This window comes from Nipponia nippon, unplaced genomic scaffold (genome assembly GCF_047370975.1).
Source record: "Nipponia nippon isolate SJK-2023a ecotype South Korea unplaced genomic scaffold, ASM4737097v1 scaffold_2, whole genome shotgun sequence".
NCBI classification, from domain to species: domain Eukaryota; kingdom Metazoa; phylum Chordata; class Aves; order Pelecaniformes; family Threskiornithidae; genus Nipponia; species Nipponia nippon.
In genome coordinates, this window is record NW_028262336.1 from 108,532,463 (window position 1) to 108,547,472 (window position 15,010).

Consider the following 15,010-nt stretch of genomic DNA (forward strand, 5'->3'; position numbering starts at 1 on the left):
AGAAGATTTAACTGTAGTTAAGTCACTTGTTACATGTCAAAGGATCTGAATATATTCAATTTTTTCTGGAAGAGAAAGTTGGCTGTCCTAATCCTAGAAAAGAAAATACTAGCCACTGAAACTGTATGTTGTCAGTGTCTGCACCACCATTCTCTACGGAGTGAATGGAATGACCAAGCAGCTACCAAGAAAAAAAAAAAAGTAGCAGCAGCATCTTAGTTTCCTATGAATTACTGAAGTTCGGCAAAACAATGTAAAATAAGTTGAAAGCTGATCTGCCAATAAAAAAAAATAATCAGCTCATGTACTTTTTTTAATTTATGGAGCAAGACCAGTTCTACAGCTACTGAAGATCTTGTGGTCTCTCACACATCTCTTGCTCATTAATCATATGAGAGTGCTCAGCTAAAATTTTGCTAGTGGTGCAGCTCTTGGAAAACTGCAAATGGCTTTGTTAAATCAGCCTTGGAAAATGAAGGGCTGGAGAGGCTAGGGAAGTAATCAGAAGTGGACTTAACCTGGTAAGTTGCAGAAATTTTCCAGCACTGTCCTAGATGGTAAGGATTTTGCACAAATTTCTATTGCAGTTTCCCTCCTGTCTCCTACTCTGGTCAGCACAGTTTAGGAATGGATCCTCTTGCCTTATGACCGTCTTCTGGTAACTGTATCAGCAGAAACCTCCCCCAGTTAAAGGGGTTTTATGGATCCTTTATGCTGTGTTGAAAGACCAGAGTAGCATAAAGGGACCAGCATTGCTTATCCACAGTATTCAATGCATTCTAGGATGAAAAGTTAATACTGTATCTCATGCTATATTACTGAATTCCAAGTTTGAATATTAATGTACTAAGTTTATTTAAAATATCCATAAATGTTTGAATATTAGCTTAGTGAATACATTGTTTTCATCCACAACAGGGGGAAAATAACCAACAGTTAAATCAACAGAATCAACCTGCTAATGCCAACTTGCTTTGAAGTGGAATATTATTTTAAAGAAAGTTAACCCAAACAAATTTTTAAAAGCTAACCCAAGTACAGTGTACCTTGTTAAGACATGAGATAATGTGACTGAGGTCAATCCAAGGAGTACCCGCTTCTGTCACCTGATGGAAAAGGTGATCTCGAAAGAGCTTTAGTAAATACCTGTCTCCAGTTTCTGACCACGTTGGGTCCTTCTGAAACCTGTTGTAAAACAAAGGCTCATATCAAACCTCACAAAGTTAAGAAAAATCAAAACCCACAGATATACATGACTCTTCAATCTAAACTGAGTAATCTTACCACTCTGCTAAGCTACCTATTATAACTTTCAATTAAATTATAGTCTCCCCTCTGCCACAGACAGAAGATAACATATTCGAAGTTTCTCAGCTGAAGTACCCAAAGCTAATGCCTACCAAAGGCCCACAGAAAAGTAATGGAAGAAAGCAAGAGTTATCTTCAACAAGTTTAACGTGTAAATGTTAGAAACCAGCATTACAAACACAACTCCAAGTCTATTCAATAGCACGGAAAATGGACCATGAACATTTTTATGTAGTAGTTGATAAAAACAAGCTGAAAATTAACTAGCTTAAAACCAATATCTACACCATTTGCTACAGTTAAAGCAAGCTATGGATTTCCTCAAAAACTATTGTCACTCACAAGAGACCGCTAAGAAAAAACATACTAAATAAATGAAGCAACTTTGGCATATCTATTTGTAGTCTTCTCCTTTATTTAAAATTTTGGTCAAAGTTGCTTATCTTATTTTTCCTCAAGGCTTCTTAAATACTCATTTCTTCAGGGGCAAATATGGGGAAAATGTTTAGCTTAAATTCATGAGGGAAGAAACCTTGCATTGCAAACTGGCTTTTCAATACTCTACACCATGAAAACAAGTATTTCTTACTCTGGTCTCTCATTTATTGTTCCCAATTTTGCTAGAAGTCTAAACAACCTTCCATTTTGCACCTCCTAGAAAACAAGAAAGAGGTTATTAAAGTTCCTGAAACATAAAATTAAGACACTTATTCGCAAAATATATACAGTAGTAATTCCAACGAAGCACTATTAATTGCAATCATTTATTTATTCTAAGAGCAGCGTATAATTTTTTCAGAATGAGATCGAATGCATTATATATTGTGTATCGGTAGGCCAATGCTGATTTTAACACTTCATATTCATATTATAATATGGAGATTTAACAACTAATGACACCTTGCTGCCCCAGCAGGAACTGGAACAGGCAATCTATCTCTTTATGGAAATATAAGTCTAGTCTCTTGCCAGCCTATACTTACAGGTATGCTAAAATATATTAAGTTAAAAAAGAATATGTTAATATATATACACAGTTATCAAGACTTGTAGAAGTGTATCATATAATACCTTATTTCAGGTAAAGATGAGAAGGAACACAATCTACCAGATTTGTTTTTCAGAAATGCTTTGTAGGCCGTTATTAGTAAATCTTTAGCAACAATAATATCAGACTAACATTCAAATTACAATTGATTCCAAATATAATTTTGAAAGAAGTTTTTCCAAAAAAAGCTAAACTTTAAGTCTTAAAACAGTATAAATTCTGAGCCCATCAATGACAGAGACAAGGCAATGAGAACGAGCTCACACAAAAGAGAGATCATCAGAATTATAGATGCTTAAAATACACACAACTGAAAAATTTATTTCATACATTTTTCCTCATCAATTAGGGTACAGTAAAAAGAGTTACATCCTAGCTTGCATTACACTGTGGATTAATCTTTTGTTTAAGTAAAAGCTGCTCAAAGCTGGCAGGAAAAAAAGATTCTCTCCTGATATTATTCATATTCTCCAATGGCCCAGCCCTCCAACATTATTCATGCTAAGCTGCATCTCATTCCATGCACGATCATATTGATTTCAAATAAATTCAGTCCGGAGTAGATTACTGTGCAGAGCTGGGTAAATAAAGTAGGTCAAGGTGATAACAAGCCTGACCTCAGACAACCTATGGGTTGCAAGACTTCTGTTACCAGTCTAAAAAACACACAGCAGAACAGCTTGTACCAGAACTGTAGCTACATTTACAGACTGACAGGGAAGACTTACCTTGTCCAGCTAGCAGAAGTCTATGCAACCTCCAAATAATTTTTTGGTATGTGGCCAAATACACAAAAGCCCAAACCACATCTGCTTTGCAGATTCCCAGTCAATGGTGACACAGCTGAGCAACAACACTGGCACTAAGTCTCCAGGTGGCCTCCCTGCAGGCTTGGTAGCCTGTAAGGCAGGGAGCTCTTCTACATAGTGGATTAGAGGACTTGAAAAACTGAGGCTTTGGATGCTGTGACATAGAGATGATGGGAATATTAAGGTGAGGAAGGAAAGGGATAGAGTAATGGGGTCACTGCTGTGTGAAATGTGAGCGTTACGGGAGTAACAAAGTATTCATGGCTTCAAGAAAACAAAGTTATTAACTACATACAAACCACCTCCAGCTATAGATGACTGCATGCTTGGAGAATACAAGGAAAAATATCATACATGCTAGTCTTGTTCTAATACTCTCCCCTATGCATTTGCTTTGGGGCAATAATGAAGAGAGGGTACCAGGCTAGATTTAAGGGATACAGTAGCTCTGATGTTACTGAGGATGTGGTAGTACAAACAAGTTACAGTACAGCAGCTAAGCAGCAACTGCTACTTATCACTGCCAGGTAAACAGCTATTGCCAAACCGGGGGCTATGCAACAACTTGGATTTGTAGTGGCTCTGCTCACGTGCCAGTGCTAAGCAACTGCTACAAACAACCTGACTGAAAACGTGGACTGCTTTAATGCTGATTACAGGACAATCTCCATCTTTGTTATAGGAAAAAGTCCACCTGCCCAAATTTGCACAGGCACATCAGGCCACCTTGACATGAAATGATCGTAAACATCTTCAGAGCAGGACTAGTGGTTGACTCTGATGGAGTGGGCACCTGTCATCTAGAGCTCTGCATCCAAAGTAGATAATGGCCTTGCTCTTCTACAGCTCTTTGCTTCTGATAGATTTCAGTATCTTTCACTAGGGAGGGAAAAACTGTTATTCAACAAGCCAGTGGTGGAGAAATTAAGAGAACCAGTCCATCAGAATCCCAACCATTGGTCTACTGCCTCTTAAAAAAAATTCTCAATGAGGGTATGTAACGGAAACGATTCACAAGACTTGATTAAATCCTTAAAAACTTAATACCCTATCCCACACATATCTTCAGCATCATGAAAGCCTTCTGTAATGTATCTCAATCTTGTTAGAAAATCCTGTGCTCAGTGGCTTCTGATGAGCAGACACCCTTTCCTGTTGAACAAATACACACTCACATGGGACAAAGTACATATTTCTTCTATAGCTAGCACTCGATACCTTGACAGACCAACCAGACCCACACAGCAAGAGGTGCATAATTCAGGGAAACCTTTACCTCCATGACCTAGCATTCATTTGGAAAGGAAAACATCTGAGATAAGTAAAGGGACACTGGAATCCAAATCTATCCAAGAATTTAAAAGCAACATTTGTTGCTGTATAACCTCTAGCACAAACTACATGATCTAGTGTGTGATGACATACATGGCCTTATTTACTCAGAATACTGTTTTTTAACCATTCTATAAAGAACATGTTTTCCCCAAGTCTGCTGGTTGGACATGAAGATGTTACTTTAGTGAAAGCTCAGCTGAGGACAGCCTAAAATTAGCGGTTCTTGGAGCTTTCGGACTTTCAATACTTTGAGTTCAGAGTTCTCAATTCTACAGGCAGCTTACTTAGGTTGCTAAACAAACAAAAGGAAAAAACAGCAGAAAACATACCCTTTCAAGGGACACCTGTAGGAATACTGACTATAGGTCTTCCTGTAGGAATTACTAAATTATTTACCTTTGCAAGGTCTTCCTCTATAACATCGTTTCGCATTTGAGCAGCATCCAACTGAGTATAGAATCGCGCACCAATCATAGGCATGATATCATTTACACTGCGAAGCCTGTTTTGGTCGGTCAGCAAATACCTGCCAAAATATCCCCACCCCCAAAAAAGATTACTTAAACATGCTGCAAATGCCAGAGAGATCATTCTGTTATGATTTTATAACTATTTGACCCTGATGTCTATTTAATACAGAAAGTTTACAATTGCAGCATTTCTTAAAAAAAAAAATATACTAACAGAGAAAATGTGTGTTAACTTACACATATATATCTAGTCAGTTATTTATAAAAGATAGGAGTGTACTTTCACAGAACTGCATAGTTCACCCACTCAAACAGCAAGAACATACTCAAAAAGAGAGAAGACGTGAAGATTCAGGTTGTCATGCAATTGTTTTTCAAATGAGGGAGGGGACAGATTTCTACTTTTCCCCTCTTAGGCTGCAAGAGGAGAAAGGCCGACTATACTAAATAACAACATAAAATAACATGCAGCCAAGAAAAACTAGCACTCAACCCTTTGGTCAAAAAGGCAATGTGCCTATTTCTCAACACCTTCTGAAACTGTAAGATAATACTAGCATATTGCTATGGTATAGGCAATGAAGCCCAGTACTGAAGACAATTTAAAATGCTTGTTCTGTTTAAGCTCCTAATTCTTATTAGGAGCTTTAACAGCACTTTAGTAAAGAAAGGGCATTGATTTTATTAGATACACCATGAAAACATACATTATACAAACAAATTTTAAATTATGTTTAACGATGCATTGACTGTGCAGACAACTCAGTGACAGTAATTACATCTGTAATCTTACTTGCATCTAAAAAAATCATTTGGCATTTTCATTTGTATGTTTAAAAAAAAGTAGTAATTCCCTTTAAAAGATTTAGTAAGCAAACTTACAAAATCAGATTCTTCAGATCAGAGGAATAGTTGATTGTCACCAGTTCCATTGCTTTCTGCAAATTCTCTCTCTGAATTCCTGATAAAGAATTGCAAGCCAAAGCCAATACAACTTTCCCCAGGGAGATCAGATCTGCTTGCTAACAGGGAAAACACACACAGATAAGATTCTTAGTATAGATAAATATTACCTACGGTACTAGACGGTGTTTAAAAAGAGGCAGTTCTTCAATAACCTTCGAAGAATTTGAGCACCTAAAATAAGTGCTATTCAAGTCATAATTCAATATGACTGTTCAAATTACAGTAGTCAAAATGTACAGAGGAAAATCTGTCCTGATTTTCTGTCCTGATACCTAGCAATTTCTAGGTACTACATTTATCTTTGAATGCTTAAAATTCACCTAATTTTTAGCTTAAGGATAGTACCAGAGAGAACTCTTGTATAGTGAGCAGAAGCTCTGCAAAGAGGTTCTCCTAACCACCCACCTGCTCGCTCCTTATGAGTTAAGGAGTTGGTGGCAAATAGAGCAAGTCTTCTCAATACAAGATGCAGAAATACCTATCAAGGATTATTTGTTAAAACAGAAACGTCATTTGCTGGACTCGTATCTTTTCACACTGGCCATACAGTGTGAATTCCACACTAGAATCCACACCAGATTCCAGCAAATGATGTTTCTGTTTTAACAAAGAGCTCAAAGGTTTTCATCTCTGATGGCCAGTGTGAAAAGATATGAACTGCCTGAAATAACTAGCCAAGAACAGGCCTGTATGGCTGACAAATTGAGCAGCATCACATTTTATGAAGAAATCCTTAGTGTTACTAAACACTTTCCTTAAAAGTAGGACTGCTCTTAAAAAGATGAATGCTGCATACAGGCTGCTTTGCCACAACAGAAGATTCTGCCAATTTTAACAGACAGCCACCAGAAATTATTCTGAAAAGCTATACCAGATTTTAAAGCCCACTCCTAAAAACAGGAGCCTAATTTAGTAGCAGACAGTGACATTCATAGCAAAAGCTGCCTGATTCTTTCCATGGAAAGGCTTTCAGCTGCACACAACTTGGCCAAACTTGAAACACCTGCAGCTTTCCATGCTGGATACCTGCTTCAGACTAAACTTAAGAGTCAGCTAGAGATACAAATTTAGTATTTTCCTGAGGGTTTTTTTCTGAGAAAGTAAGATATTTTTGCAAAAGTAAAAAAGTGAAAGCTACTAATTATTGAGAACTTCAGCTCCATAGGCTAGAGCAAGGCTATGCTGTCTAGCAGAGAACGCAGTCATACAAGGAATACACCTGCCATTTCTGTACGAAAGGCAAAAAATGTGGCAGCACTGCAACATTAAAAGTTCTGTTTAGAATTTGGCAGCTTTAGGAAAGTGCTGTGATGGTGAACGTGCCACAGCCTCTCACAGCTCTTCCACCCAGAGGGGTAACCATGTTTGCTGCCTCTGGCTGCAGTAACTGAGCAGAGCTTTTCCTGCAGCCACATCTCCCAGGTGTTGAGGGACAGAGTAAAGGAAACTTTTCCAGGTCTCTCAATGTCCCCGCTGTTTCCATATCAAGTTTGATTAAGCAGCACAATTTAAACATGGATATGCAACATGGCAGAAGTTAAGAAGCATGGTACTCTTGTAGCTAATGAAGACAGAAACAGGATGTGGAAAATGAGACAGAAATAAGGACAAAGTGGTGCAGAAGGAGATGGAACTGGCATTTGCTAGACTCAGTTTCCTAAGGAACCAGGAATCGGTATCAGTTCAGCATTCCTTTGTACTTTGGTAAAGAGAAATGATCCAGAGCAACAAACCCCATTTTGGTGGGAACCCACTTGCTTCCACTGCCAAGCAGTCAATTTGAGCAGCAGAGAACACTGGTATAGTACTAAACAGAGGAACCTTGCTGATACAGTATCTATACAGAGACATATGTCACCTGGCACAATCACATTTTTATTGTTTTTTTCCTCTAAAAGACTTAGAAGAAATATGTGTTTGTATTAACCACAATCTTTCTTCTTTCTGCAGTCCCCTACTTTATGCTTAATACCTTCCAACTTTTAGAAATTCATAAGGATGTATCCTGTATAAATTCTCTATCATCACACAACCCCAAGACACCAAAAATATACAACTTCAGGCAAGACCCTATGAAAACATAGTCTTCCTTCCTCATAGGTGTTTTCATAATACAGATTGCATTAGATTTTAAAAATGGTTGAGAAAAAGAGTCTTACATTAACATCAGCCAGGAAATTCTGAATTCAGGCTTTTGGGTTTTTTGAGCATTGGACTCGCAACCTTAATTTTTGTTTGTTTTGCAAATTACATCTAATAGAAGAACTGGCAGAGATGATACAACACACCAACGCAGCCTCACACACACACGTTTCGAGTTACAGTCAATGTTTAACTTGGTTTAGTTGCAGAAGTGGCTTGGATTCATCCCACTAATTTTAGGAACTTAAACTGCAAGCGATTCAGTTAAGAGCGATAGAGTTAAGATATCTGTAATTCTGCAAGACAATTCAGCTTTCAAGCAAGGTGAATTGCTCTCTGGAGGTGCCTCACTATTCACTGACAGCTGAAAACCTGAAAGAAAATGTTATTACAATGCCCAATGTTTGAAGTTTTACAGGTGCACAACGACAGGCAGTAATTTTCCTGTGTGATAGGGGAATCTGAATATCTCGAGTTGGAAGGGACACAAAGATCAGGATTTATGGAAGTCAGATTCCTGTTTTAGAAGGGACAAAACTACCATCCACTGACCAACTCTATCCATGCAGACAGGGTACACAACTTCCCAGAAGCTGGCGTACACCATCCTTTCTATAAGGAAGCAATCCACCCATGCCTGTTAAGCCCTAACCTCCCCTCTGAAAACATCAACAGATTCAGCTCTTCCTGCTTCTAGGCAGAGAAAGGTTAAGGGAGGCACACAAGAATTGCTAGAGCTCCTTGAGCGGGACACAAGAAATACATGCTGTATTCCTGTAGTAACCTTGCTAGTGCAAGGTACAGATCAACATTAGGTATGATCATTGCCATTTATACTCCATATTGTGCTTTGCATGTATCTATGGATGATACCAGTTCCTTTTGCCACAGACCTGCCAGAAGACTTTTGCTACGGTAACTATCAACAGTGACTATTAAGCCATACTAAACTGATTCTCAACTTCAAGGAAGAGCTTTACACCTTTTAAGTACAGGCTGGCATTTGTTCAAAAATGTATCTTGCATGCAATAAATGACCATTTAATTAGCAATTCAATTCACAACTGTAACCTGTACCAACCTATCTTTTTATCTCCTGAAAGCTCTGCCAGCAAAGATTTTATCACCATCACCTAGTTCATTGCTAGAAATATTAAATAGCATTAGACTAAAAACCAGCCCCTAGGAGATAAACTCAGAAATGTCCCTCCTCATTAATGTCTCCCTGTTATCAAATGAATTACAAATATGTCAATGAGCAATTTAAAAGTTAATTGAATAGGTACCCTTTCCCTTCTGCATTTTTTTTTTTTTTTAAATATTAAAGAGGTATGTGCTACTATGCCAAATGCCCTGGAGATACCTCAGCATTTTATATACTTGGCTTTATCAGCCAGACATGTAAGCTAGTCAAATAAATCTTATTTTTGACAAGATCCATTTTCCATAAACTCTTTGAAACTGTCATTTTTTTGTTTATTCTGTTCCACTGCTTTGCTTGGATCAATATCAGCTCAACCACTCTACAATTCTGTGGATTCACTTATGCTTTTAAGTTCTGGAATTGCACTTAGAAGTACCTCCAAGTTCCTAGATTTTTTGATTTTTTTTTTTTTTAAAGTCAACATTAATACTTCAGATGCTTCTTCAGCTATTTTCTTTAAATTTGGGGAGGTGTGTGCGAAAGTTATTTTGGTTTGCTACATTAAAAATATTTACTTTGAGCAAATATAACCTTATAGCCCTCATTAAATCAATAAAACTTATGTTTTCTCTTCATTTTGTATGGAGAGGACTCACATTCATTTTATTCCAAATACAGAAATATTTATTAAACATTTCTACTGTTTCCTCCATCACCATTTACAGTTTTGCCATCTGTATCTCATAACTGACTAACACAAGAATCGTGGGGTGAGAAGTGATGTACTGGAACTTATACAGGTTTAACATCTTGATTTAATGCAAACGGCCATTCATATTTCATTTACTTCTTTTTAGCTTCCCTTATTGTTGCCTTTATTTAACTCTTAAATGATCATATAAATTAATGTGTTTAACACAGATTGTAAAGAACAATTGCATTCCTTTTACATAGTGCCTTGCTGTTCTGGCCAAACTCTTTCCTATCTATATTAACAATGGGAAATAGCCAGAAAGTGACAAATGTTAACAAAAATATACCTTCCTCCATTGAAGACAGCAACAAGGAAATGCATATTAGCTGGGCAGTAAACCAAGAGATAACCTACATTTTTAACAGTCACAGGAGTCCCAGAGGAATTCAGGAACTGGGTCATGGATTGAGAGGAAAAAGGACAAGCAGCAGCTGTTATTTTGAAATTTTATCTGGCTAGGGCAAACAAAGGTAGAGGATGATAAATGACTCCTGAATTTCAAGGAGTGAACTCAGTCCAGAATCTCTGAAGAAACAAAATGGATAGTGAAAGCCTAGCCTTTCTAGAGGAAGCAACAAAAAAGAAGGCAGTACTACATTTTCCAACTCCAGTTTAGATCTTCCAAACTATGTATTTAATAGTACTTCTTTTCTGGTTTAGCAATGATACCTGAACAATTTGGATACTAACAATGTATAAAACATGCAAAAACATCCCCCCTAAACAAAACTAGGCATTACCAAGCAAGTTAGTTGCCAAGTGTTGGGCTGCTATGGTGGTAAGTGGTTTTGACAGATTCATGTACCTGCGAGTATTTTTAGATTTGTACCTCCAAGTACATTGAACGTTTTGCTTTAAAATTACTTGAATGTCATAACATCTCAGGAGGATCTCTTTCCCAGCTGCAATTAAAATAAAATTTGAAGAAGTATTTAGAGTAAAAAAAAAAAAACTCATTACATTTTTAGGCATGGAATCCCTCACTTGCATGTATTCCTATCTTCTCTCAGCTGTTTTCCACTAAATGATTACCAAAAGCCCATTGATATGTAGCTGGGCAGGGGGGAAATCCTTTGATGTACTCAAAGTACACTGAAAATTGCTTTACTGTATCATTCAAAAAAAAAAAAAAGTTGCTATGTTCTAGGACATGGTCTCCAATAAACTAGTTTCTGCCTGGCCAAAGTTCAAACATTTCATTTATTACTGGAAGACTCCGAAGGAGCAATTTTCTCACAGTGAATAAGCTCAATTAATGAAAATAAATTAAATCCAACTCCCTACTGTAGTCTTTCACTCCCAGTATGGACAGGGTATGTGATGACTGCTGAAGCAACGTACTTTACCCTGAGGGGAAGTTAGGGAAAGAGGCACTCCTGTACACAGTGATGCTCCAGATGACTGTGGAACAGTTTTTGTTAAGTCTAAAGGGATTCTTCTTAATTCAGGAATTATGCACAGTCCACGCTTCAGAGAACGCCAGGAGAGCATGGAAAAACTAGGAGCCTAAAATAAAGATACACTAGAACCTTTTAGGAGTGAGGAGAAGGCCTAAGTGCAGTTATTTAAAAGATCTCTTACTCCTCTGTGAAAAGGTATTCAACACTTAGTTATTTTTGTCACAATAACAAAAGAGAAAGCAGAGCAAAAACTGTTACTGAACCATTATTTTTTGGTCTCTAACACTAAATGTAAAATTTTTCTTCTCCTTCCTTTAGAAATTCATATTTCCAACCATTTCTGATTTAAATTTGTTAAATATTAATAGTTCAACCTCTTTGGTGAGTTTGTTGAAATTTTAGAAGCAGAAGATAGCAAAATGAGCGTTCACATTTCTAAACTACAAGCAAATTTGAATAATGCATGGCAGAACCAAGATCAAATAAGGAATGAAAAAAAATACAGTTATTTAGAGATAGATATACTGGACTACAGTTTAATTAAAATACTTGTCTTCAAAAAGGAATCACACTGGTTTTCAGTACTCCTTGTGCCAAGTCACCAACATATGGCACGGTTGTCTTACCTGAAACTGAGCCATTAATGCCAGTGGATTATTTTGACTGTTGTCAAATGTCAAAACGTCAAAGATTCCAACACAATTAACTCGTAACCTTTAGGAACAAGAAGAGAAAAGGAAAAAGTGTCATTAAATTTTGTTGGTTACTCCATTTTTCCTCTAGCATTCATTGAATGCTTTGATTGACAAAACGTCATCAGTACTTAGCAAATTACTATGAAGCAAGTTACTATTACTACTTGATAAACTGCAACAGACAGCCTTCAGGTTACAAATAAATCAACAAATTTCTAAATTGTCAGTAGTGAATCTGAACAGTACTTTGAGGATAATGCATAAGTCTTCCCAAAATATGTTTAAAAAGAACTTTAAAAAAAATTTACAAGTTTTAGCATGTATTCATTTTTAGTCTCATGCCAGTTAAAAGTAACAGAACTTTCTAGTTAGACTTTGTTATTTCCATAACAGGGGTGTGGTCAGCAGCTACCATGATCACAGTACACAGTGAGAATGAACACTTTCATTACCTTGTTTTGCCCGTTACTAGAATCTTGGTTGGATCCATAACTCGGCACGCCAGTCCTGCTGTATGAATGGTCCGTAACGCAGAGCTGAGCTGCACAATATATGCCCATATCAAAGACTCTGGAAGCAATCCAGCATGCTGCCGTGGTAGAGGTCCATCATGCTGACCTAGAAGCAAAATGTTGTAAGCATCAACAAAAGGCTACTACATAAAATTAAAAGTTAGCACATTTTGAATTATACAATTAATTCACATACTCATTCAACTCTTAACAGTCCTCAAAAGACTTATTTGTTGTGCTTTAATGGTTGGGTTGAGGGCTTTTTTGTTTGGTTTGAGTTGGGTTTTTTTTAGAAAGACACCACATTTTAAAATGCTGACAATTCATTAGGCATGATTTTCACTCTCACGTTCACGAAAACTATGCTGATTTTTAAAGTTTAGGATGAGTAATCACTACAAAAAGAGCACTGGTTAGAAATTCCTGAAAGTGGGCGGTACATCAAAATATGCAGGTACTTCAGAAGTAAGAATGCCGGTATTCTGAAACAATGAGCATGTACCACAATAGCTGCAACAGATCGTATTTTACCTCCTCTATTGTAGGAAGGTTCACAAATTAAACGTTGTCTGTCATCTGATAAGACGAAATAACAAGCTAGTTTCAAATCACATGGACAAATCAGACTGGAAGATTTGGTGGTTAAACATCACTGAACACAATGTCACGTATGTTCTGCTGCAACCCAACTCCCTGACAAGTCATCACTGCATGAGCCCTGTTCAATGGGCCATATGAAAGCAATGCATTGCTCCCCTTCTAAATGGATTTGTAGTCCTCTTTTCAAAAGTAAAACTAATTCTTTGCAAACACACACCCGAATTCTACATTGCAAACTGTTTCTGAGTAATACTGAGCCAGAGAAGAAAAAATAAAGATATAGATATCTTATTTTTAGTAAGATGCATGTAATACAAAGAGGTTGCTACTGTTTGCACGGCACGATGCTGAAGTAAGAGAAGAAAATACATCCACAGTAAGACAGTGCATCTTAATTTTACAAAACATGATAGGCATTTCATGAGGTTGCCTCAGTACTGATTTTGCTAATTTTGAGGCCAGTAATATCATCAGTATCCACTAAAATCGTGTAAGCATCTGATTCAGTTGTAAACTGATTGCACTCCTCTCCTCCAAACATTTATTCATTTTTTTAATTTGGTTTTGTTCCCCCCCCGCCCCCTCAGGAGCATATCAACATCTGTGCACTTGCTCAAAATAAGTTTGTGTGTGTGTGTGTTCGCGCTTGCATGTGTACGCACAAACACATATATGCGAGAGTTAAAAAGTGAAACAGATTACTGGAAAACTTTTACTTCACAATTTTACTGATTTCAGGGTGATGGGCTGGGAATGTTCCCAGCTTTCATTTCTGAGCTTTGGTTTAGTTCATTTTTCAGGTTTAAGGTGCTTTGGTTTAGATGACAAAGATCAAGACACTGACTGCTTTAAATAGCAAAAAGCCTGGCATGTCTACTGAAGGCTGAATATAATGAGATATTCTTTGTTTCTTCTGGCCTCCTGATGAATCATTATGCAAATCACTTCCCACAAAACAGCATACCAGAAGTCTCACATAGCAAACTTTTTTCCCCTCATGATTCTCTCTTCTTCAGCATGACAAAAATTATGATGATACAAAGCGACTGAGGAGATATAACCTCCTTTATTAGTCGAGGCTCCTTCTCTAGTTACTACTTGCTACAGAATACACTTCCTATTTGCTAAACAGCAATGTGTGTGATATGTTTAACAGGAATGTGTATGGACACTGTAAGACACAGTTATATCTGTGTGAAATAAATATTTCCAGAACAAATTTTGCTATAACATCCCAAAAAGAGAGAAAAGCCAAAACTTGGGAGTTATTTTTCTGCATGCAACTCTTGAAAACAACAGCACTTGCCCTTTGATTTCCAGATAAAGGCAACATAACCAAGAGAATATTCAACATACGTTGAAAAGCTGAAAGATCAGAGTTCAACACAGCTTCTCCCCCTCTATCAGAAAATCTCAATCAAGCAACAACATTATTTTACTACTGGAAAGACTCGCTTGAGGCTACAGCTGAATCAAGGCTGCTGCTTTGAGACTGGTTGGCTGCACCCCACGTTCCCATACACTAAAGGTACAAGCTAAAACAATGAAAGAATCAGTTTTGAAATGCCCTCTTACATATCTATCTGTTCAAATCAAGTAAGATTAAAAACAGTTCAGTTTGCTGCAATGCTGACTACGAAGTATGTCCCACAAAGGCCCATCAAGCCCACCACAGATGGCACGTGAGCAAGGACCCAAGGAGATGAAACCCAAAAACTTACTGTTCAGGCAAAACACAAAAAGCTTTGGAAAGCTTTCCAAAAAGTACTCAACACAGTGAAAAAACGTAACGAGAATATAAGATGTTACAAAAATGACCAGAACTAC

At 37.3% G+C, this 15,010-nt stretch overlaps 1 protein-coding gene across 19 annotated transcripts in view; it reads right to left on the reverse strand.

Annotated features, from left to right (window-relative positions):
* Positions 1–15,010, reverse strand: part of PAN3 (poly(A) specific ribonuclease subunit PAN3) — an 86,401-nt gene that overhangs the window by 5,030 nt on the left and 66,361 nt on the right. For 18 of the 19 annotated variants that reach the window (XM_087759427.1, XM_087759436.1, XM_087759433.1 and 15 more), the window contains 6 exons: positions 12,524–12,689; positions 12,003–12,090; positions 5,853–5,992; positions 4,897–5,026; positions 1,898–1,962; positions 1,047–1,185 (listed from right to left, as the gene is read on the reverse strand). In XM_087759427.1, the coding sequence (XP_087615553.1) occupies positions 1,047–1,185; positions 1,898–1,962; positions 4,897–5,026; positions 5,853–5,992; positions 12,003–12,090; positions 12,524–12,689 (728 nt within the window). Of the gene's footprint in view, positions 1–1,046; positions 1,186–1,897; positions 1,963–3,084; positions 3,320–4,896; positions 5,027–5,852; positions 5,993–12,002; positions 12,091–12,523; positions 12,690–15,010 lie in introns of those variants that run through there. The other variant, XR_015705183.1, reaches the window with a different exon arrangement.